The sequence below is a fragment of the Gossypium hirsutum genome, chromosome D07 (assembly GCF_007990345.1).
Source record: "Gossypium hirsutum isolate 1008001.06 chromosome D07, Gossypium_hirsutum_v2.1, whole genome shotgun sequence".
NCBI lineage: Eukaryota > Viridiplantae > Streptophyta > Magnoliopsida > Malvales > Malvaceae > Gossypium > Gossypium hirsutum.
The window spans coordinates 1,197,253-1,220,607 of record NC_053443.1 but is presented as its reverse complement, the minus strand read 5'-3'; the positions used below and the strand labels follow the sequence as shown (position 1 = coordinate 1,220,607).

Below are 23,355 nucleotides of genomic sequence, written 5' to 3'. Positions count from 1 at the left end.
TATATATTTAAACTATCAATGTTATATTAATTAGGTCCTTTCATTATTAAAACAATTTTTTTAAATAATGTTTTTGTATAAATTTTAAAAATAAAAAAATCAGAAAGAAAAAAAAAGAATGAACAATAAAAATTTTGTAAACATCAACTAATACTTCATTTGACTTCAAAAAACATAGATCATTTTTGTTTTCTTGGAAAATGCAAATTGTTCAAGAGAACGTGTTTAGTTGAAAATTCTAAAAATGATTTTTGAAAAATAAAAATATGTAAAAATTAGAAAACAATAAAAATACTTTGTAACTTAAAATGAATTGACATTATTTTAAACTCATATAAACATAAAAATATTGTTTTTTCCGATAATTATTAAAATATTAAATCTGCTATCCTGTTTCAAATGCATATGAATGTACTTTATTTTATTTATCAAACGTGTTCTGAAAATGAAAATGGAAAATGAAAATAATATTTTCAAAAACCAAATGAAACTTTGTTTTACACATTCATTAAATAATTAAATTAATAATTTTAGTAATGAAAAGACCTAATTGATGTAATATTGTAATTAAAATGATTTAAAGTTTAAAAATGAATTGAAGTTGGATTTTTTGATCCAAAAATGAACAAGAAATAGAGTAAAAAATGGCAAACAATCAAAATACATATATATGTAATTATTGGTTGCTCATCATTCATCATAAATAAAAATCCCAAATCTCCTTAGAATTTACATACAAAGTTCAATTGACTCCTCTTTATGACTGACTACAAAAGAATGATTCCATGTTTTTTTACCCATTATTATATAATAATTTTAATAATAACAATAATAATCCCTATATTCTTGCTTCTTTATCTACATCATCCTCTCCACCACCTCCCACTTGCCCAAACCGTGTTTCTTCTATCCTTATACATGATTTTCTTTTTTGCAAAAGACAAAAATGAACCAAAAAACAAGTAAAATCTTAACAACAAAAGGAATTTTTCCATCTTTTTTTTTAGTCCCCCACCTTGTCAAACTTCGAGTGAAACTCGGGTTTTTATCGGTTTTAGCTTCAAACCCATGCTTTCTGGTGAGAGTAGCTCCGGTGAGATGCAAGACGGACTTAACGGGCTCCTTGGGCTGTCACTTAAATGACAAGGCCTATACAAACCGTACCGCATGAAGAAGTATTCCATCGGTATTAGCATCGCATGTGGCTGTTCTTCAGTCACCATTGATCCACAAGCCTGGACCTGCAAGTAAGTATTTCCATTATTATGCCCTGAAATCCTGAAAGGCCAAATCCTGGTAAAAGTACCATTGAAGTCCTTGTAGTGGTTGAATTGCATTTCGTCCCTATGTTAGATCAAAGAGCATTTCATACATTTGTACTAATAAAAACTAGTGCGGCTGACAAAATAACTAGACAATGACACGTGGTATGCCATGTGTACCTTATATTGACATATAAGGACCAGTTTTTAATAGTAAAAATGAATGGAATTTTTAACAAAAGGACCAATTTGCTCTTTGATCTAATCTACAAGGACTAATCTACTCATATTTTGAATAGATAGGGCAAAATGCTATACGAGTCCTAGTAGAGGGGCATTCATAGTACTTTTACCACCAAATCCCTATCTCTAATGGAAATTTTTTATACTAAAACCATTTTGCATCATTCGACATCCTAGTAACAAACTAACCACTATAATACATAGTTTGTACTTACCTCGACTAAGGCACTAAATCTTCTATCCAACTTGGATGTCATATAGAGGGCCTCAGAATGAAAAGGTGAGCTATCCCCAACGAATATTAAGGTACGGCATCTTAGCCTTTTCAACCCACTGGTAAGATCAGGTCTTCTGCAAATCGGGGATACAAAGTTTTCATGTAATAAAGCCGAATAACATGCAAAAAGTGACAATAGGAAAGCAGTCATGTTATTTTGTATCGTACCTATTAATGGCTTGAAGAAATCGCATCACGTTTGACCCATATCTCTCATCCAGTAACTGAGAAAACAAACATGCCGTAGAAATAAAGTGAATCCAAAGAAAAAAAGGAATCAAAAGCAAAATGTAAAAGAAATGTAAAAGCACTTACTCTTCGGCATGCTTGAACAATATCTGATTCGGGAACTTCTGCATTACCACGAACTTCCTGTTACAATTTACAGAAATCTCGTCATTCAGCGTACTTGAGAGGTTAGAATATAACAAAAAAGAAACTTAAAACGATAGTCTACTAGGAAGAAAATGCTTGGATACCTTACTAAAGTATCGTTGAAGCAAAATTTCTTTAAGCAGTCCACACATTCCATAAAAATATAACAAGTTCGACATCACCTAGAGATTATAAGTCATTTTAGTCAATACGATATAAACGCACAACAAAGGATGTTAATTATAACCAACAATGTTAGTAACAAACCTTGTTATAAAACCATTCAGTCCAAGAAGGTGCTCTGCAAAGCGGGGATACAAGTATCAAACCAAGAACGCGTTCTCTGTATTTTATCTGCAATGCAAAAATCTTTGTCAATGAACCCTCATCAAAAAATTTAAATATAATACTCAAAAGAATTCATACAGAAACCTACAGCAAATAGAGTAAGAATGTAAGCACCCGCCGTTACTCCCATGCACATCACTGCACCTAGCCTGAACAGATTCTCAAGTATTAAACCCCTTTTCGACTAAAACATTAACACCAACCAAATCTGATAGCTCTCTACTAAGATACTATCGTAAGTGAGATGGCAGCATCGAGTAAAAAAAAAGGTCGTACTTAGAAAACCAAAAAAAAGATTACCCGAAAAAGTTGAGAACCTCGAGGATCTGATCGGCCAAGTCGTCAGCAGAATACGGAGAAGTGCTTGGACAAATTTGAGCAGCTCCCAACTGCAAGAACTCTTGTGAAAGTGCCAGAAAGGAGACTATGTGAATAATGAAATCCAATAATTGATTTCGTTGCAAGGAGATAAAATAGTGTGTAAAAGGCAAATATGAATATGACAACAAATTTACAGACCTCATGTCCGGGAGGACTAATATGATAAATGCAGAAGTTGTGCAGCAGCAAAGAGGCCGCTTCTGGACAAAAGAACAATCCTTGGAAACAAGACATATCTGAAACATATACGAACCATACAATGCAATTGTTAGAAAGCAGAATCGGAGATAAACGCCGACCAAGCAGAATAATACTTACAATTCAATGCCAGATCCGGATATGTAATTAGTGCAGGCTTGTCTTGATCCCCATATACTATAACAGACACAGAACCACAGCGCGTGCGTACATGATGTTCCTGATGTAAGATTGAATATAAATCCACATAAGAGATAGAGTTAAGAATTCCAATCAATAATAGAATAGATGTATTCGACACTTTCAAGTACCATAATGTTTTTCTAAGTCGATAGTTTATTTTTTTTAGGTTTCAGTTATATAAGACAAATCATTAGTTTCATGTGACCCTTAAAAAAAGGAAGAAAAAGAAAAAGAAACACTTCAATTATATCTAAAAATAAAAGTTATTCATCAAAAAAGCACATCCCATGTGCACTCTCATCTCTTTCATCAAAATACAACTTAAACATAACTTTGTAAAAGAATTTTTAAAAATAAAAAAGAAAGAAAAGACAGATGAATCAAATGAGTGGTTCTTGATATTAATCATTGCAATTCTTCAAAAAAGGAGATGATAGTCTAAAAGGAAAGCATGGGATGCTGGAATCTCTCAAATATTAAAAGAAGACATTGACATTAGGTTAATGTAAGGAAAAAAAGTACATTTACAGCTAGGCAATTTTAATATATATAGTGAAACAATGAAAAAGGTATCTTCAAATGAACTGCATAACACAAGTTGAATAATCTCATATGAATCAATAGTTAAAAGAATCCATTATCCAACCTATTTTGTCATCATAAGCAACTAAGAAGGAAAGAATCTTCAACCAATTTAAAAAGAAAAAAGTAAAAGTAAAAATTTATGCATAAAACTGTAAATGAATTACTAAACTTAAGAAAACAAGAATTTTGATACAAAAGAGGATAACCCCATTACCATAACAAATGTAAAAAAGACAAGGAACGTTGTGATTTGTGAAGAAACCAAAAAAAAATGATTGCTCTATATATATAACAAGAGCAGAAATGGAAACTGCCCCAGCTTACCAAATGTGTAAAATACAAACAGATTTGACCAAATAAGGAAGATTTAGTGAAACCCCATTTTGTTAAATCCTTGGTATTGTGGAAAATTTCAAATCAAGTTCAAATTAACCCAAAATTACCTCCCATTTGAAGAAAAAATGGGGGAGGGGGGGGAATGGAATCTTTACTCCTTTTCCCTTAAAACCCAATTCAACAAATGAAAATATGTAATAAAATAAAAAAGACCAAATAAGGAAAACATAGATCTAGTGAAAACCCATTTCGTTAAATTCTCAATATTACCTAATCAAATTCAACCCAAAATTCCACCATTTTCAGCATTTCAAAAAATCTTTTAAAAAAACCCAAAAAATTCAACAATGCAAAATGGGAAATGGGTAAAAAGAAAAAAAAAGGGTAAGAACCTTTCCACCGAGATAGATCTTTTCAGCATCAAGAGGAATGGAATCGTTTGATTCAACCATGGCTGTGGCTCTTTCTCTGTTATATTCAAACAAAGAAAGAACAAAAGAAAAAACTTCTTTTTCTTCAAACAATAACAGCTTTTTTTTTCTTTTCTTTCCTTTTTCTCAAGAGAAATATAAAGCCTTATTGCTTCGATTTAATGGCTTATAGATCAAGCGATTCTTCTTCTTCTTCTTTTGAATTATTTTTTATAGCCATTGATGAAAGCTCCACCGACGCTATAATTGAACCAAACGGATTTACTTCTTTTAACCTTACTTCTGGTTAAAATCTTGACCCTTGGTTAAGTTAATATCAACCGCAACAGCAACTAACAAACGACACCGTTTCAACAAAACTAAAGGTTCTATATAACTAAACATGGATTCGTTTGTTGGTGATTAGCTTTCGGTTTTTTCTATTTGTGTTAATTTACGTTTTGGTCTTTTATTATATTTAAATTTAATATTTAATATCTATATTTTAATTTGAAACTGTTAATCTCGGTATTTTAATTTTAAATAGTTAATCGATTTATACTAAATTCATGGAATTAAAAGTAGATTAACTAGATTTTAAAAATTCGAATAGTGTAAGAATTGAAAGTTTAATTGTTATACCCCTTTTTCGGCGCGACATATGGCACTACGAGAAGACATCTAAAAGACACTTGCAGACGGTTCTCCACTTAACTCTTGGCGTCTCCACTTAACTCTTGGCATATTCACCATCTAAGTGCTTGGACTGTCCTCTACCAGTGACCAACCACCCAAGCATTTACTTTTAGTGGGAACACACTCTCCTTTAAAAGGGGGACCATTGAGCATAACAACTTTATACTACTTCTGTTAATGGAATGTTAGAACAGTACCATGCATGAGGACCACTCATATACAATGGTCTTGCCACCTAGCTGATCGGACGATCATCATGTCTCGAATTTGTTAATGATGTGGCCTCATTGAGCACAAGACCTTCCCTATAAATACCCTATAGAGCGATGAATGAGGGATCAATCCTTTAGCATTTCAACAACCTTAAGCACTCCCTAACACTCAACCTCCTTTGCTACCTTATCATCCTCACTTACCTCATTTCTTCGGCTATTTAGTTGAACCGACCTTCCTTGCACCACTACCGTCTCCTTATTATTTCTTCCCTTGTCGGCACTTATATCAAGAACAATTTAATCAAATTTCTATATTAAAACAAGTGTTTATAAGAAAAATTAAGTAATTTAACCTGAATAATTGATAGTGGTAACTATTTAGACTAACTAACGATATTAGAAATGCAAATAGATCAAATTATGTCAAATTGAGATGCATAAATTAAATCTCAATGTTAATTATAACAAAAGGACCAAAACCACAATTTAACCATTCTTTTTTTCGGGGAATATTTACAGAAAAAATGAGGTTAATGATTATCATCTGTTTTTTTAACTAAAAAGAAATGATTGGCGCCGCAGATACGTGTACATGTTTCATGGGTTGCTTTTTTTAGTGGGTCCATAGTATTTTCACATGTGATAAAAGAGAGATTGGCGCCGTATTGATATATGTACCTCTGTCATTGGATGCTTTTTTTCTGTGGGTCCATTTTTAAGTTTTATATTTTTTATTTTCAAATACATAAATTGGCCTTAGAAGTTACAGTTTCTTTTTTTTTTTTAATTTATTTTGCTTTGCCGTTCATCTAACTCAAAATTGATTTATTTAAATCAATGTGTCTTTATCAATGATAATTAGATCCATAATTTAATTATTATTTACTGTAATTATAATTACACATTTTGTACAAATTTTAATACATTATCTTTTGCATTTGAAATTATAAGGTTTTTAAAAGTTCGAATTTTTTTTCATCACACAATTCAAATGTTATTGCCACTAAATCGAGAAATTATTAACAGCTACAAATACACTTTTAAATACAATTATAATTATAAATATAAAAGAATATACATTTAAAAAATTATCATTTTAATTAATCGTTATAGAGCATGGTCCAAATTTGATAATTGGAATGTGCCTAGATAAGGTTCTCGGAACGAATTTTAGTGGCAGGAAAGGGCATTGCTCCCCAAAAAATAAAAAAAAATTGACATTTCAATCCCTCATAAAATATTAAGTTTATAATTTTATATATGATAAAATTACAATTTGGGCCGTAAAATAGAAAAAAAATTATTTTAGCCCTTTCAAAGATAATGAAATTATAAATTCCTAAATGATAAAATTATATTTTGATATCTTAAAAATTTATAATTCAATTTCGCTTCCTCTTAAAATTTTATATTAAGTTTCCTAATTAAATATTTTATTATGAATTTGGAGCATCGTTTGATTTTATTGATTTGATTCTCTTTTATTTTTTTTTCTTTTTGGAACATAATTCTCACTTTTTATTATTTAATGGAAATTCTCGAAATGAATTCTATATTAGGTTTGCAACAATTTTCTCTATATAATAGCATATTGTTATAGGTTTATAATAGTCGCCTATCTATAACAAACAAAATATTGACAAACAAATGGAGTTTTTATAGAGCGGATTGAATGTATATAAATGCATAGATAATATATCACATACATTTTACTTATATTCATTAGAAAAATTCAACAAACTCCCTTGATTGACCTGGTGGCTAAGGGTTGTTCACACATAGAACCCACTCAAGTTTGAACTTTCGGAGGAGCAATGGTAGGCCTTTATATAAAACAACTTTCTTTGTGTAATGTGCGTGTGTGGTGTAAGTATGCTTCTACCATGAGTGCATGCGTACTAGACTTGATCATGGATTGGGCCACTTGCCCAGGCTCAAAGACTTGCCCGAAAAATGAGAGGGTTTAGGTAATAATATAGGCTCTAAAAATGGCATTAGACAAAAAAAAGGCCTATTTTCTAAACGGGTAGGGCCTCAGTAAGATTTTTTGGCCCCGACCTGGGTCAAATTTGCCTAAATATTTTTTTCCACTATTGTTTGCTACCATTTTAATGTTGTTTTGCTACTATTTTGTTAATATTGCTTGGATATTGGATAACTCTTGTTTTATTATTAATTTTGCTATTATTCTAGAAGCATTTGTTTGATAAGTTGTAACTATTTTAGTGCTATTAAAGTATAAAAGATTTTTTAAAATGTTTTTATATAAAAAAATTAATGCGAGTGGATCGGGCCAGACTTGAATTTAGCATTTTTTATCTGGACCGGGTTTGAACAAAATTTTAAATTTATTTTTCGAATCGTACCCAAGCTTAGAATTTTGTAATGACCATGATCAAGTCTAGTGTATAGTAACATTTTTAATTATAAAAATATGTGATAATATTCAAAATTTTTTATATTTTTTATTTAACTAACTATAACATTTTTTTGAATAAATGATATAAATAGAGAACCAACATAATAATTGCGAATTCTGAAAATAAACAAATCACAAATGTCTACAAAAGATTTTGTTCATCATAATTTTTATTAATGAAATTTGGGGTCCACCACTTTTGTTTTTTTAAATAAAATTTCATCACAGTTTTTTATAACCACAATATAAAATAAATTCGTCACATTTCAACAATTTTTACCAAATTGGTCCAAATTTAACTTCTTCTTTTTTATATATGGTTCAAATCAAAATTTACTATATGCCCAATCTTTAATTTTTTTTCCTTTTTTAAAAAAAGTTAAACATTTGTGTTGTTTACTTTTTAATTAACTTGCATAATAAAAAATAAGTGCTTTATTTAACCATTTATATACAAAAGAACCATGCAAAATAATGTGGGAATATAAAGCTTTTGGCAGAATTGATATAACCTATTACTCGGGATGTAATTTAATTGTGAAATTATCAAAAATTATTATATTGTAAGAATATTTATGTTTTTTATATTTTGATAAATCTAAAAAAATACATATATATATAATAAGAATTATAAAATTTGAACCCAAATCGTTATGATCTTTATGCTCCATATTAATCAAAGTTATTTTTAATTTTCATACCAATTTTCTATAATTTATGCCATAATCTAATATAAATTTATGGAAATTCTATTTATTTATTTAAAATATATTTTCTTAAAAACAAAAGTAAGTATTTCAAAATTCACTTATTGCAAAATGCCAACTGGAAAGGTCAAGCAGACAGCAAATATCGTCTTTATTTTATTTTTTCACGTGGGTGGCTTAGGGAATTACCATTGATGGGTCAAATACCATGAGTATATGCCCACATTACATTACCATTTTCTTCATTCATTTTGACAATGTTATTTACTTATTTATTGATGCATGCATAGCCTGGTGGTGTCTCCTGATTTTATTAAATCCACACTTGATATATATTACACATTACATTACCATTCAATTTATTGTAAGGATTAATAGATTTTTTTTACGAATCCATTTGAAATTTTACAAATTTATAATTAATAGAATCAATTAAAACAATTAAACTCATAACAAATATATATATATCTAAACCGTCTAAATCAATTGAGTTGATTTAGTCGATTTTCTTGGTTTTAACTGAAATTTGCTTATTGTGTTTATTATTAAAAGAAGTGGTTTTCATTAAGTTATTATTAAGAAAAGAAATGAAGTCAACCTCATTATTGTTCATTGTGGAAGGGGATTACGAAAGTTTAGGATGAGGTTGGTAGAGGTATAATATGAAATGTTGGTAATGGTAGGACTGATGTTGGACCCCTCATAAAGCATTTTTTTAATAATTTAATTATAGATTTTGATTGTATATGCTCTTTTTGACACAATGGTTAAAAATACTCGTAGCTCCTCCCAACCCATCAATAGGAGGATAATGTGTTTCAGCTCACTTGAACCCATGTCCTCCTATATTGACAATAATACTCAATCAACACTCATAAAGTATTGTTAATAAGCCAGAATTTACTACAAGCAATGCGCCTGGCCAATGAGGAGGCCTTGAAACGACCGGAAGCAAGATGGCTCAAGATCAATACCGATGGAGCGAGAAGGGGGTGTTATTAATGGTTGGTACTTGGGTCATGGGTTTTGCTAACTACCTGTGGCTGTTGGGAGCTTGTGAGGGACTCAAACAAGCATGGTAGTTAGGAGCGAGCCACGTTGTTGTTGAAATGGACAGACAGTGCACTCATGAAGGCCATCAAGAGGGTGGTCGGTTGAGATTGGCGGGTCAAAGTTCTCCATGTTTATAGAGAGGGCAACACTCGCATTTTCGAAACCACTAGGTATGCACACAGTTTTACAGACTCCGAATGAGATACTTCGACTTCATCACGATCTCCATGGTGTTAGTCTACACAGAATGGTGATGCTTTGATCTTTTGTAGATTCACCCTTTTATATCAACAACAACAACAAAAAAATCCCACATCAATCTATAAATGAATTCAACTCAACCTCATAATTTAAACTAAAAATAAAATCTCAATGAAATGTTTTAATGCTGTTAGTGACTTTAACTGGTCATTAAAAAAAATAAAATCTCAATAAGAAGTTACAAAATGGTCAATTAATTATATGAAAGTTTTTATTTAAGTTAATAAGCTATTCAAAAATTTTTATTCAAGTGTTAAATTTTTTTTAAAAAATCTTACTAACGAGCTTCAAATGACAATTCGACGATCAATACAATGAATCAATATCTATTAACGAGTAAAAAACCATACTTTAAAAAATTATTTTGCAAGCCAAATTTTTTTCCTAACAGCAACAATAATCCAAGCTTAGTGCTTTAAATATGATCTGCTCTTTAGATTTATGTTCCTTTCAACAAACTATGATCAAATTAATTTCCTTTTTGTTATTGTTGTTTTTGTCGTCGCCGTTCATCTCGGCATTCACATGAGACGCATCATCCTACACGAGCGGGTTATCAACTTCACTGTCACTGCTCATATCATCATCAGAGGCACCCGAGTCCGAGCCTGAAACCGAGACCTTATCTTTAGCTGCTTTAGATTTGCTTGAAAGATCATACTTAAAATACTTGATCTTTTCCTTTTCTTCACCCTCACTTCCTTTTCTTTTTTCCCTCGAGTTATCATTTATCAGCCTCATCGATCGGGCGGCAGCCACATATGCTGCTGTCATAGCTTCATTTTTTTCATCTTCTCTGTCATCAAGGGAAAACAACGGTTCATCATCCTCGAGTTTCTTCTCCTCTACCTTTGTTACCGATTGCTCATCAACTTCCTTGGAATCGCCGACGAGTAATTTTGCATGGTATTTCAATATGCTATCGCTGAATAGCTTTATCCCTTGTTTCTCAAGCTTCAATAGCCGCTCTGCACAATGGCAGTTTAGTAACATAAAACTTAAAAGATACAGACAGTTACTCAATATACTAAGAAAAGACTATCGAGTGGTTACTTACTTATAAGAGCTTTAGGTGAGGATCCACTTATTCCTCCGGCTTTCTCATCTGAGCTGATCAGGGTCGAGATCCATTTGGTTATTTGAGAATGTAAATGGGAATTCGCAAAGGCACTTGTATAACAAGTAGCTCTTTTTTTATCCCTGTTTTTTCTGTGACAAAGTGGATCGAAGATGAATACGAAAACCAACTTTAGTTTATGAATTATATAACATCTATTCATACCTGAATAACTCGATGGCCTCAAGCGTGACAACCAATCTTGTCATGGCAATACCTTTTACGTGCTCATTTGATAGGTGAACTGTCTTGGACTTGAGGAAAGTGTACTCTACCAAAATAACAGCATCATACAGAATATTTTTCAGCAGATTTCCATCTTCGGGTCCCTGCACCACGGAGCGTCTCTTCAGTTCAAATAACCATCAATAAATCAATGCTAATTTAGCATTTGATCTACGAAAAGCTTAATATTGGCAAATGGACCATGAAGGCCCTTGAACTAAGAATCAGATTGCATTTTGCCCTCTTTACTAAAAAAATGAGCAAATTAGTCCCAGTACATTAGATTAAAGAGCAAACTAATTCTTTCTATTAAAAATTTCATCCATTCTACAGTTAAAAACTGGCGTCACTGACAGAATAGTCAAACAGTTACACATAGTGTGCCACGTGTATCTCAAGCTGACATACAAGGAACAATTTTTAACAGTAAAAATTGATGAATTTTTTAACAAAAAGACCAATCTGCTATTTGATCTAGCGTACAGGGACTAACTTGCCATTTTCTGAGTAAAAGGGGCAAAACGCAATCTGGCTCGCAGTACAAGGGCCTTCATAGTACTTCTACCCTTAATACTCTAAGCATGACATAATAAAACATCATTGAAGGAATCAACTGTTTATAATAGAATAGAAGCCAGATACAAGTTAAAGCACATCTTGCACTGGAGCTACAAAGAGGAAAACGAGCACGAAGACTTGGACTGAGCTCAATTATCAAGCCACTAATACTTCATTCCCTTTGCTCCCTCGTAACACCCCCATGTTTACTATCTTGCCTATGAAAAGGAAAATTGCTATTCACTTCAACATGGAAGTGACCAATGCTTAGAAATCACGAAAAGACTGGGATCCTGTGTATGTCCACCAAAACATGGAAAGCCAAAAGAGAATAACCGGAAACCACGATCCAAAGTGGCAGAACCGTTAATGCAGCATAAGCATTTCAATAGTTTAAACATTTGTATGGACAGACAAACACACAATTTACTGTAGAACCACACCATTTACAACCCATACGAACTCAACTCCCATAAGCATCAACGAGCAGTTTGACGTAAAACACAAAAAACATAGTAAAACAGGAGGAAGAGATATAACGAATTGAAAATAATCAAACGCTGCAAACTAACCACCAAGGCAGTCACTGGCAAAGCTGGCTGCAGCAACATCCTCGTAAGCATTTCTGATCAGCATAAAGCGATAATTAGATAGTAAGTATAGCAAATATTGCTCAAGAGAAAATATACATACATACATACATACATATATACATACATACTAAGCTACATATATAAGCTTATGATTTAGTCAATGTTGAACAAATATGGCACAAATAAATAACGTACAGCACTAACCAAAGAAATGAAAGTTGTGAAAGCTGGAAATTGAAGCGACAGCCCAACTTTTCAGCTCTTTTTCTAACACAATCCCTTCAATCCCAATCCTTAAATCCAAGCAAAGTTTCAACAAAAATGCTTCCACCATAACCACACCAGCCAAGTAATTCACATTAAACCCTCTTTCACTAATCATTTCACAAATCTCACTACTCACTAATGGCAAAAAAGATTGTAAATTTACATTTCTATCTATCCAAATAGAAACTAAATCCTCAACTGGAATCACCAAATCCATATCAATGTTTTCACTTTCCTCACTAAAACCCTTACAACAACACATGCTTATATACCCAATGATCACTTCAACAAGAGACTTAATCCTTATATTCACTTTCCTTGAGTCCTTTCCTAGTACTTCCACAACTAATTTATAAACCTCGAAAACAATTGGTGCAAGCAATGCTATGCTTTTGGAAGAATTACAGGGACTTGAGCAAGAAGAAACTAGCTGAAAGAGATCATTTATGATTGATAATCGATTCAAAGGATCTCCTTTTTCGAAATTACGGCTTCGAAACGACAAAGCAGTGTATACCCAGATTGATTCCAGTGGTGGGTCCAATTTTGCTTGCATTAAACTGTGGAATTTATCAATGAAACCAGAGAAATTTGGGGTTTTTTTGTGGGTTTCAGCTAAAAGGTCTTCCATGGATTGTTTTAGAGAAAGATGGTAGTTTTCGCCAATTAGGAAATTGGGTTTTGGGGAATTCGTAGAAGCTTTCATAGATAAAGCCATGGCGTCAGCTAAAAATAACTAAAAATTGTGGAATTTAGAGGTTACGATGTTGAGAAGAAAGGTTTCAAGAGCTAAACCCTAATTGTCCTAAAAGATTTTAGTGAAGAGAATGCCAATTTAGGGTTTTAGAGGGGACCGGGGTTTCGGTTTTGGGCTTTCAGATACCATCCAGTTTCATTGTCTCCTGTTCATACAGTTCTTTCATAAATCTGCCGCATAAGCAAAAATATTTTCCGGAAAATCGTTTCCAACTTTTCCAGCGTTTGATTGGCGAAAAACATTTTCCATTTGGAAAATGAACTCCAAAACAACGGAAAATGGGTTACATTTTAGGGAAAATGTCTTACCCTTACAATTTCCGTAAGACATTTTCCGTGCTCTCCTCTCTATCGCCTCCTTCATTCCTTCCTTCATTTCCGGTAGAAAACTGCTTCGGTTTATCGATTTTCCAGTAACTTCTTTTTTAATTATTCAATATTTATTTTTTTAACACAATTACAAATAATTTATTTGATATTAGTTTTTTTCAATTTATAACGATTAATATTGTAGCTTAATAATTGAGTATTATTATAAATAAATCATTGCAATATACGTAAAAATAATTTAAAATAAAAAAATTATTAATATATATTAATATATGTAAAAACAACTTTTTCGAAAAATATTTTCAAAAAATCTGCCAAGCAGCAGAAAATATTTTACACAGATTCAATCAAACACCAGAAAATATTTTCCAGTAAATCATTTTACAGAAAAGTAAAACATTTTCCAGAAATCATTTTACGGAAAATATTTTACTGGCAATCAAACAGACCCTAAGTGAGTTAATTTCAAGCTTTCGAGAATGTAGTTCGTAAATCCAACCTATAAGAATTAATTTTTAACAATAAAAATGTTAAAATTTTAATAGAAGAACTAATTGGTTATTTGATTTAACATATAATGATTAATTTACTCACTTTTTTTAGTAAAATGGGCAAAATGCAATTCCTCTCCTAATACAAGGGTCTCGATAGTACTTTTACGGGCAAAATCTTGTGTGTATGCAAAATTTAATCTAACTAATCTAAATAAAAATCCAACTTGATACGATTTAATCATAAAAAAGGTTTGTTTATACCCCTAGAACTTGGACACGTGTCAACACAACGAGGTATAAAAATAAACTTATTGTAATTGGGTCTCCCTTACTCGGACATCTTTTCAAGCTAGACCGCTTGCTCTCTCCACCTAACCCTCCACGTGCTCTCAGGTAAGAACTCATACTGCTTACTCCTCCTCGAGAGTCCATCCACTCTAATGATAAGGCCACCCACTCAACAGGTTACCTCATCAGACACCTGCTTTTTAGGTGCGAACACTTCTCTAAGTGTGAAAATACCAACCTCGTATTATTTGGGACCACTACATCTGCACTTCTCGCCCACTGTAACAACTTGTAACATCACACTACAAGACAAGATGACTCCTACTATAAAATACCCTCTCATTGGATGGAGAAAAGATTGAAACATTTTCTCCTCTAATCACCCCTCAAGCCCCTACCTACTCCAATATGAGCTTGTCCTCTTGTCCATTTCCAACTCTTTTTTGGTGAACCGGGCTTCTTAACATCACCTCATACTCTTCCTTCTGTTCTTCTTATCTCTTCCATTGTACATTATTATATCAACAAGGTCAATAACCTAAACTCGAAATGAACATAATTTAAAACTACACAAACCTCAAATAATTCAACCATGAAATAATTTAAATAAATAACTCAAAATAATAAGAAAATGAAAAATCAAAAAATAAAAAAATTTAAATAACTTCAACTCAAAATAAATAATATCAACCTAAAATAATTATTTTGAAAGAAAAAAAAACACTCAACGTAATAAGTACGGCTTTGGTAAACCAGAAAAATATAAGTCAGCCATTAATTAAAATTAAATCACAGACACACACACGCAAAAAAAGAAAAAATAGAACTACGTGTTTTCTCAAATTCTATTGGTCCAAAAAAGTGGACCCCATGCTTTAAACCCTCAATTCAACCAATCAAATTCATCGAGACACGTATCAGTTCTTTTATCATATAATAATATTATTATCAATTTATTATCAATTATTATTAGATTAAACTACCTAATTGGTCGCCCAACTATTAGGGTGCTTTCATTTTAGTCCTTTTTTTGAGTGACCAAAATGAATTAGAAGTTGGATGACCAAAATGGAAGTCTGAACATGATGTTGCTTGTACAAGTTAAATTTCATTATAGATTTAATGCTTGGGGGTTAAAATGAAAGCGCACTAAAAGTTAAGTGACTAAATTGTAAGGATTTCATTTTAGGTAACTAAAATGAAAGTATTACAAAATTTAGGTGACCAGCTAAGAGAATTTACCCTTCCTATTATTTTTCACAACACTTTGAAGTGGACTTCGAGCCTTCTTCGATCATTTTCCATAAAAAAGAGATCTTTTTATAAGAACTCTTCCAAGGATTATTTCGTTATTATTATTTCTACAATCTAAAGAGACAGAGCAATGGGAAAAACAGAGCAAAATTCAGTTCTTTTAGTCCCAATTTTCTTCTTTTTATTGACAATATCATTGCCTGTCTCTGTTTATGCCAAGAAACCAGTGGCGATTCCTCGAAAAGAAGACATTCCTTATATTAAATGTCAAGTTTGTGAGAAGATAGCATCACAGTTGGTTCAACAAGTTCAATCGAAACAAACCCAGATCTCTCCCAAGAAGGTATTTTTATAATCTGGGTTTTCTTTGGTTTTTCTTTAAATTTTACTTTCATGGAATTCTGATTTGATTTTTTTTGGGGGGGGGGTTTGATGGGGTTTTAGATCTCAGAATATCAAATCATTGAGATTGCGGAGAATGTTTGCAATTTGAAGAAAGAAGAAGCTGATTGGATTTTGAAGATTGATATAGTTGAACAAGGGGATAAATTAGAGGTAAATTGAATTATAATTGTTCTTGATTTTTTTGTAAGTTTTTTGTGCTTTGTTTGATAGGATATTTGTAATTAAAAAAAATTGAATCCAAATGCACTTAATTTATTATCAAATGCATATTGGATTTAGATATTTATTCCCATTAATGGCAAATAGGTGTATCATTTCAATTAATCCTAGGGTTCATATTTGTTAAAATTTTAGTTACTATTAGGTATGCTTATTGGGTGCTTAATGAATTTGCTTATGCTTTCATGGATGTATTGATGGCAAATTTTGATGGAAAATCTGTTAAGTGATTATAAGTGTAGTGACTTGTTGAGGATTGCTGATTCTATCAATAGAAGGCTGCGAAATACCGTCCTTATCTATCAATGCCTTATAACCTTATAGTTTCAAATCCCTCTATGGTCATGGTGGGTGGGTTATGGTAAAGTTGAGAGTCAAAACCTGTAGGGATAAATTTGGATGAGTGAGGGTCAGCTGACTCTCGACAGATAATACTTTACAGACTTCTTTGAATGGAGCCGAGTTTCAGTATAGCTGACTGGCGGTAAAAGTATCTTAGAGGCCTCTGTACTAGGAGTCAAATTGCATTTTGTCTTTTTACTAAAAAATGGGCAGACTAATCTTTGTACATTAGATCAAAGAGCAAACTAGTCCTTTATGTTAAAAATTTCATCCATTTTTACTGCTAAAAATTGGTTTGGCTAACAGAATAATTAGACAATTACACGTGGTGTGCCACGTGTACTTCGTTTTGACATATAGAGACCAATTTCTAATGGTAGGATTCATTTGCCCATTTTTTGAATAGAGGGGACAAAATGTAATCTAACTCTTAGTGCAAGGGCCTCCATGGTACTTCTACTGCTGACTGATATTTTTGACCATTAATCTTATTATGCTAACTCATGAAATTTTCATCTATTTGCAGCTAGTGGAACAAAATGCTGAAGGGATTTGCAATACAGAGTGTAAGACAATTGAGAGAACTTGTCAAGAGGTTAGATTATTAATTAACATAAAATGAATTGTTCTTTTGTAATAAAAAGTTTTAGCTTCGGATCGTGAACTTGTTGGTTTTTCGTTTTAACATTTGTGTTACGAGACTGTTGTTAGGCATGGCTGCTTATGTTTCTTTTCAGGTTATGGGGTATTCTGATACTGATGTTGCTGAATATATATACACGTCGAAACCTGATGTTGAGTCATTGACGAATTATCTGTGTAAAGACTTAACTAAGGCATGCAAAACCAAGCCTCCCCCACTACCAAAGGTATCTCAATGCTTTCATGATTCTGTATCTGTAATCCTTTGATTGATTTCATTTACTTCCTTCTGTTCTTTCAGTTTAGTACAAAAAGAATAGGATTGTCGCTTTAGTCCTTTGTCTAATTTGGGTCGTATGAATCTAATTCTTCTGTCTACTGCCTCATTTCATTTGTTTGCTTTCTTGGTAATATGCTTTGAATGAAGCAGCCCGACTTCTTGTACATCACGATGGTTATTTAAACGAGCTTGTTGTTATAATGTTGGATGACAAGCTAAACTGATCAAGCTGCTTTGTTGTCGATGATTTGTGCAGGATAGGACTCCGGGAGAACCTTTTGTACCGAAACCAACTAAAGAGGCTGAAATGGAAAAGATGTTACGATCCATGGAGGTACGAAAGATTCATGGCTAAATAGCATGCTGTTCATACTATGTTAATATTTGATCTCATTTTAATTGTTTAACTTTATTACGATTCAGGGTATGCCAGGAGCACCCAACATGCAAATGTATTCAAGGGAGGAGCTAATGAACATGAAGAATTTCGGTGGAGATGCCGACGATGATGAAGATGAAGACGAGGACCAATTTCCATCGAATTTGGTACTTATCGAAAAACCCCGAAACAGATTTGAAGTTTCAATGTGATTCTTATTTCGGCTTTTTTTTTTCTGCAGGGAAAAGTGTTGAGAGACAAAGAAAGTAAACAAACCGATTGGAAACAAAAGATCATCAAAGGTGTAAAAGATGCAGGTGAAACATTGAAGAGACATGCAACTAAGGTGTCTTTTAGGGTACAAAAATGGTGGAAAGGATTTAAAGCTGCTCAATCAAAGTCCGGTAAGACAGAACTTTAAGACACCAACAAAATCGTGAGTTCGAGGAATACGAGTTGTTAGCATGTTCTGTTTTCGTGTTTTCTTCCATTGCATTAATATGTTCGGAAGAATTTGATTACGTAGAAAGTCGAGTTCGAGGAAGGTTTACGAGTGTCTTTCCCCGTATTTTGGGAAGTTTTGATGATTTCATTTCATCCATTAGAACTCTGTGTTTAACTAGTGTCACCAAGTAGCAAAACTTCTTTTTTTGCTGATTATAAATACACAATCTGTTGGAACTCTTTTGTGCTTCGATCAACTTGATTACGTTGCCTTTACCTGATGGACACCACCACCACGGAATTCATAGTTTCTTTGTTCACTCTTAACCACGATTATCATGAAGTTCTTTATACTACGAGTTTCACTAAAAAAAGGTAAATCAGTCTTTGCATATTTGATTAAAGAGTAAATTGGTCATTGTGTTAAAAATTTCATTAATATCTATTGTTAAAAATTTATCATTGTACGTTAACATGAGATACACGTGTTATGCCACATGTTACAATCTAGTTATTTCGTCAGTCATATACACTTTAATTTGCTAATTGTTTAGGTAAAGAAAATAATATACAATATGATTCTTAATACACAAATTTCTGGATCTTCATGATACTTATTTCTCTTTAACCCCATATTATAAATGGATTCAGCAAGTGCCCGAGCATGCATGCATTACAGTACTACATCTATTTGCAAAATGCTGCTTAAGTGCTCAGCGATGAATGAAATTGATATATATACAGGGTTTAAAGCGTAAATGGAAATTGGTCAAAATTTGCTATTAATCCTTGTCACTAAAATGAAAGCACCTAAAAATTAAGGTGGCTAAATCACAAAGATCGTTGAGTGGTTAAATTGTAAAAATTTCATTTTAAATAACCAAAACGAAAGTACTCTAAAATTTGGGTGACCGCAAAAAAATATGATATAATTATGAGCCAATTTCATAACGAAGCCCAATTGGAAAATTGGATGAAAGCCCATAATATGGGGCATTATTTGTTTATTTTTTCTTTTCAAATTAAAAAAAAAAGGTGCAAAACGGCTTCGTTTCAATATTACTCTTCCTTTTGGACCATTTTGTTTTTCTAGTATAATATATAATATGAATTTATTTATTTATGTCCTCATAAAATATTTTAAATTTTCTAAAAAACAATTTAGAACAATTTAACACGTAAGTAATAATGGTTGGATTAATAAACTTAACGAAATATTCTTTTATAAGGGTAAGAATATTTAGTGTCAATAAAAATATTTTAACAAAAACCCTTTCACATTGCATGAAGCTCAATTGACCCCAAAAGTTATTAATATAATGCAATGTCATCAAAATTGTATGATTGGATTATAAACATGAAGGGCCACTAAACATCCTCAAATTCTCATCTATATTTTAGATTACTCCCAAAATTTCCCTAACCAATCCTCAAGCATATCATGTCATTTCAATAGTTAGTCATTAAATTCTAGTTTGAATTTAATGTCAAATATATTTAAAATATTTGAATTAAATTTTAAATATATGTATATTTACCACATGAATAACTCGAATATCAATAAAATTTAAGAACTTATTTCCCTTTTTTAATACACTAGATCTCATCTATTCGTGCAGTAAGTATACATATTTATAATTTTATCTGCATGTTTATAATTTAAGCCATGTTAGAGTTTACAATATAAAATTAACAAAATATCGAGATTATTGTTAATTAGGAAGAAATAGAAGTCAAAAAACCAAAAAAGAAATTAATTAATTTAAAAAATGTAACAAAAATAAATCTAAATATGCAAAGCTGTTAGGAAACTAGAATATAAAATTAGGGTTAAGAATCTAATTAATGTGATTTAAGATTTTGATATGAAATCTTCAAAAGATTTAGCAATAAAAATTAAGGGAATATGCAGGCTGAGATTGTATTAAATTAATTTACTCAAAATTAAAATACTATCAAATTGATGAATATGCATGATAATATCAAATGAAAAATCTCAAAGATTAAAAAAAAATGTTACTTTTGGCACCACAGAAATATGCAAAAACATTGAACCATTTTTATTTTATTGTCAACATTTTGATGCTTTGACTAAATTAGGGCACTAAAGACATTATGGATTTTGATTTCTAGACAAAAGGTCAAAGATTTATGGAGTTTGTCTTTAATTTGTTGGCTTTGAACTTTTCTTCATGATGATTATTATTTTGGAGTTGTTAGATATTGATTCAAAATTTAATGGTATAATGATGAATTTAGTTTTTAATGTGTTTATATTTTATCATTCTAGTTTTAATTTTTTTTTGGGATTATTTTGACCTTCAACTTTTAAAATTAGTCAAATTGATTAATGAATTATTAAAATTTTAGCGGCAAATGTGGCACCGCTTACATGATAATCCATATGCACTTCATTGTTAATATAGATAATTTTTAAAAATTTTCTAAAATATTAAATATTTTTTATAAAATACATACGGATTCTCATGCAAGTTATCACATTAATGACATTAAAATTTTAATAGTTCAATAAGTTTTGTCATCCAACAAAAAGTAATTTACCTCAAATTTGAAGGTTGAGTGCCAAAATGATCCAAAAAAAGAAAGAAAGAAATAATTAGAACCAAAATGACAAAATGGATGAACATTGAGGCTCAAAGGTATTTTGAACTTTTTGTGATCTCTATGTTTATCGGGTGTTCTAAACTTTTTTACAATTTCTATGTTTATAACATATATTTTTCTCATCTAGGATGTAGGCCGATAAAACAAAACCACATTAAACATTATATAGATGGTATATATGAATATATTGTAAAGAAATGAGTAAGATTTTTATAATCGGACTGGTAGTTAAACTAATCAGGTTATCGATTTATCGGTCCAATTGATTCATAAAAATTTTCAGATTAACCGGTTCAATATCTTTTTCTAGACTGATATTCTAATCAATTTTTGATCCGATCGAGGTGTGTGCATAAAATAAAAAATGTTGCTTGGATATGGTAGACATGAATGGGATCGATTTGGGATAGTAGGTAAGGGAATTACATGGTGTTGAAGAAGGACACGAATTTTGGTTAAGGAATTCAAAAGCATAGCTGCTGGATTCCTGGACTTTGTCTCGTAATCTTATTTTATGCATGCTTATTCTCTATATATATATGTGGGAGTCAATTATGTTTTTTTTTTTCTTCTAAGTTTGTCTGGTGATGACAGAAGCCATGCACTCCCCAGCTGGTTAATATTCCATGTTAAAATCACTTCCTTGAAATGCTATTGTGAAAGTCAATCAATAACTTTTCTATATATTGACTTGCCAATGGGTGGTAGCCAGCTTTTGCATGTAATTATTCGTAGGCAATGTTCTCAAATTATCAACTTTTAGTTCAATCTTTCAATTATTATAAAATTAAAAATAAAAAAATTCATTTTATACGTTATAACAGTAAAATTAAATATTTAAATTAACTTAAATCTAGTTCAAATAATTTCTTAATTGGTTTATTATCTAATTCGACAGGGTAAACTGATATTGCACCAGTTTAATTTTTTTTAATTTTATGATATTAATTGAACTGATTGGATCATTAATTTTTAGTTCAACTGATCGGTCTGATTAAATATTCTCAACCTTATTTAAAGTCATTGCCTTTTGCTATTGGACGTATGAATCTATTAAGCTCGTTTCCAGTTGCATTGGCTTAAAATTAATATATTCTGATTGCTACTTAATACGTCATGAAATGGATGGAAATAGAGGGCTTAGCCACCGTTACAGGAAAAGCAAATGGAGAGCTTTGTATGGAAAATGATCGTGTGTATATATGACCTTCCTTGCTTGCTGATTACTGACAATGGGACATAATTCTGAAGGAAATTTGAAGACTTCTGTGATAACCCTTCGTATAGCCCCTGCTCAAAGTTCTATATATCAAGACACCTCAAACAAATAGGCAAACAAAAACGATGAATAAGAATATTTTGGTAGCACTTAAAAATAAAGTGGATGACACCAAGGGAGCATGGATAAAAGAACTCCTTGGTATACTCTAGGCCCTAAGAACAACTTCTCGTATTGGCACTAGGGAAACTCCGTTTAATCCTGGCTCCGAGGCTATTGTAACCGAAACCTCGCTGGTAGCTAACAACTCGCCAACTATTAATCTCGTAGATAAATACATACACAACACATGAAATTCTCTTAACTTACCTCGTAAAGAACAGATGTTGAGTTATTCTTTACATGGATCACACATGAGGTCCTATTAAATCTATGTCAATCGCTTCGTTACTTATTTAAAAGTTTATTATGCTCTTTTAAGTGGTTAATCATGACAAAATAAATGTACACACCCAAGGCCAAGGGAGATCAACCCCACCTATAAATACTCATTCTTAACCTTGAGAGATCAACCCTCAACACTTCACCACCTTGTGAACCAACATCCTCTACCTCTTACTTCTTTTGACTTCAGCACACCCAATCAACTTCTTGTTATAATTTGCATACCTTTTCTTCTAAAGCTAGCTAGCTGTTTCCATAAATTTACTAATAAAGATCCCAAGTTGGAAAAAGCATGTGTATGTTTCATCAAGTTACGAGGTCATCATCTATTCTCTAAACAACAATATATATATCCCAAATTCAAGAGTTCCAATGCAAGTTATAATGTATACAACATAGATGATTGTGATTGCGATCAATTTCGAAGCTGCTGCCTACATGGCTTGGTTGGCAAAGGTCTAGCTGGATCATTAATTAGTTTCAATTATACATTTTTTTAAAGCATAAGATAAACAATCGATCCAA

The 23,355-nt window shown here is 31.7% G+C and overlaps 3 protein-coding genes across 3 annotated transcripts; 1 reads left to right on the top strand and 2 right to left on the bottom strand.

The window, feature by feature from the left end:
* Positions 1–669: 669 nt before the first annotated feature.
* LOC107932280 (protein NDL1) lies at positions 670–4,902 on the bottom strand. The gene is made up of 11 exons (XM_016864249.2): positions 4,581–4,902; positions 3,205–3,304; positions 3,025–3,122; positions 2,806–2,894; positions 2,594–2,654; positions 2,425–2,511; positions 2,262–2,339; positions 2,098–2,154; positions 1,951–2,006; positions 1,721–1,856; positions 670–1,241 (listed from the first exon to the last, which is right to left on the bottom strand). Exons 1-11 carry the CDS (start codon positions 4,638–4,640, stop codon positions 1,020–1,022), a joined length of 1,044 nt encoding a protein of 347 aa, XP_016719738.1. The 5' UTR covers positions 4,641–4,902; the 3' UTR covers positions 670–1,019.
* Positions 4,903–10,278: 5,376 nt separating this feature from the next.
* On the bottom strand, positions 10,279–13,616 carry LOC107932257 (uncharacterized). The gene is made up of 5 exons (XM_016864225.2): positions 12,647–13,616; positions 12,422–12,474; positions 11,232–11,395; positions 11,007–11,158; positions 10,279–10,917 (listed from the first exon to the last, which is right to left on the bottom strand). The coding sequence occupies exons 1-5, from the start codon at positions 13,425–13,427 to the stop codon at positions 10,490–10,492; spliced, it is 1,578 nt and encodes a 525-aa protein (XP_016719714.2). The 5' UTR covers positions 13,428–13,616; the 3' UTR covers positions 10,279–10,489.
* Positions 13,617–15,709: 2,093 nt separating this feature from the next.
* On the top strand, positions 15,710–18,781 carry LOC107932267 (uncharacterized). Its single transcript, XM_016864235.2, has 7 exons — positions 15,710–16,174; positions 16,276–16,386; positions 17,324–17,392; positions 17,535–17,666; positions 17,976–18,053; positions 18,143–18,265; positions 18,340–18,781. The coding sequence occupies exons 1-7, from the start codon at positions 15,962–15,964 to the stop codon at positions 18,517–18,519; spliced, it is 906 nt and encodes a 301-aa protein (XP_016719724.1). The 5' UTR covers positions 15,710–15,961; the 3' UTR covers positions 18,520–18,781.
* The last annotated feature ends 4,574 nt before the right edge of the window (positions 18,782–23,355 follow it).

Coding starts and splice junctions, on each gene's coding strand:
- LOC107932267 (XM_016864235.2), top strand. CDS start 15,962: ATGGGAAAAACAGAGCAAAATTCAGTTCTTTTAGTCCCAATTTTCTTC. Junction 17,393..17,534: donor TTGAGAGAACTTGTCAAGAG/GTTAGATTATTA, acceptor GTTTCTTTTCAG/GTTATGGGGTATTCTGATAC. Junction 18,054..18,142: donor AGATGTTACGATCCATGGAG/GTACGAAAGATT, acceptor ATTACGATTCAG/GGTATGCCAGGAGCACCCAA.
- LOC107932257 (XM_016864225.2), bottom strand. CDS start 13,427: ATGGCTTTATCTATGAAAGCTTCTACGAATTCCCCAAAACCCAATTTC. Junction 12,475..12,646: donor TCACAACTTTCATTTCTTTG/GTTAGTGCTGTA, acceptor TATGCTGATCAG/AAATGCTTACGAGGATGTTG. Junction 10,918..11,006: donor CTCACCTAAAGCTCTTATAA/GTAAGTAACCAC, acceptor GCCATTGTGCAG/AGCGGCTATTGAAGCTTGAG.
- LOC107932280 (XM_016864249.2), bottom strand. CDS start 4,640: ATGGTTGAATCAAACGATTCCATTCCTCTTGATGCTGAAAAGATCTAT. Junction 3,123..3,204: donor TCCGGATCTGGCATTGAATT/GTAAGTATTATT, acceptor TATATGTTTCAG/ATATGTCTTGTTTCCAAGGA. Junction 2,155..2,261: donor TTCAACGATACTTTAGTAAG/GTATCCAAGCAT, acceptor AAATTGTAACAG/GAAGTTCGTGGTAATGCAGA.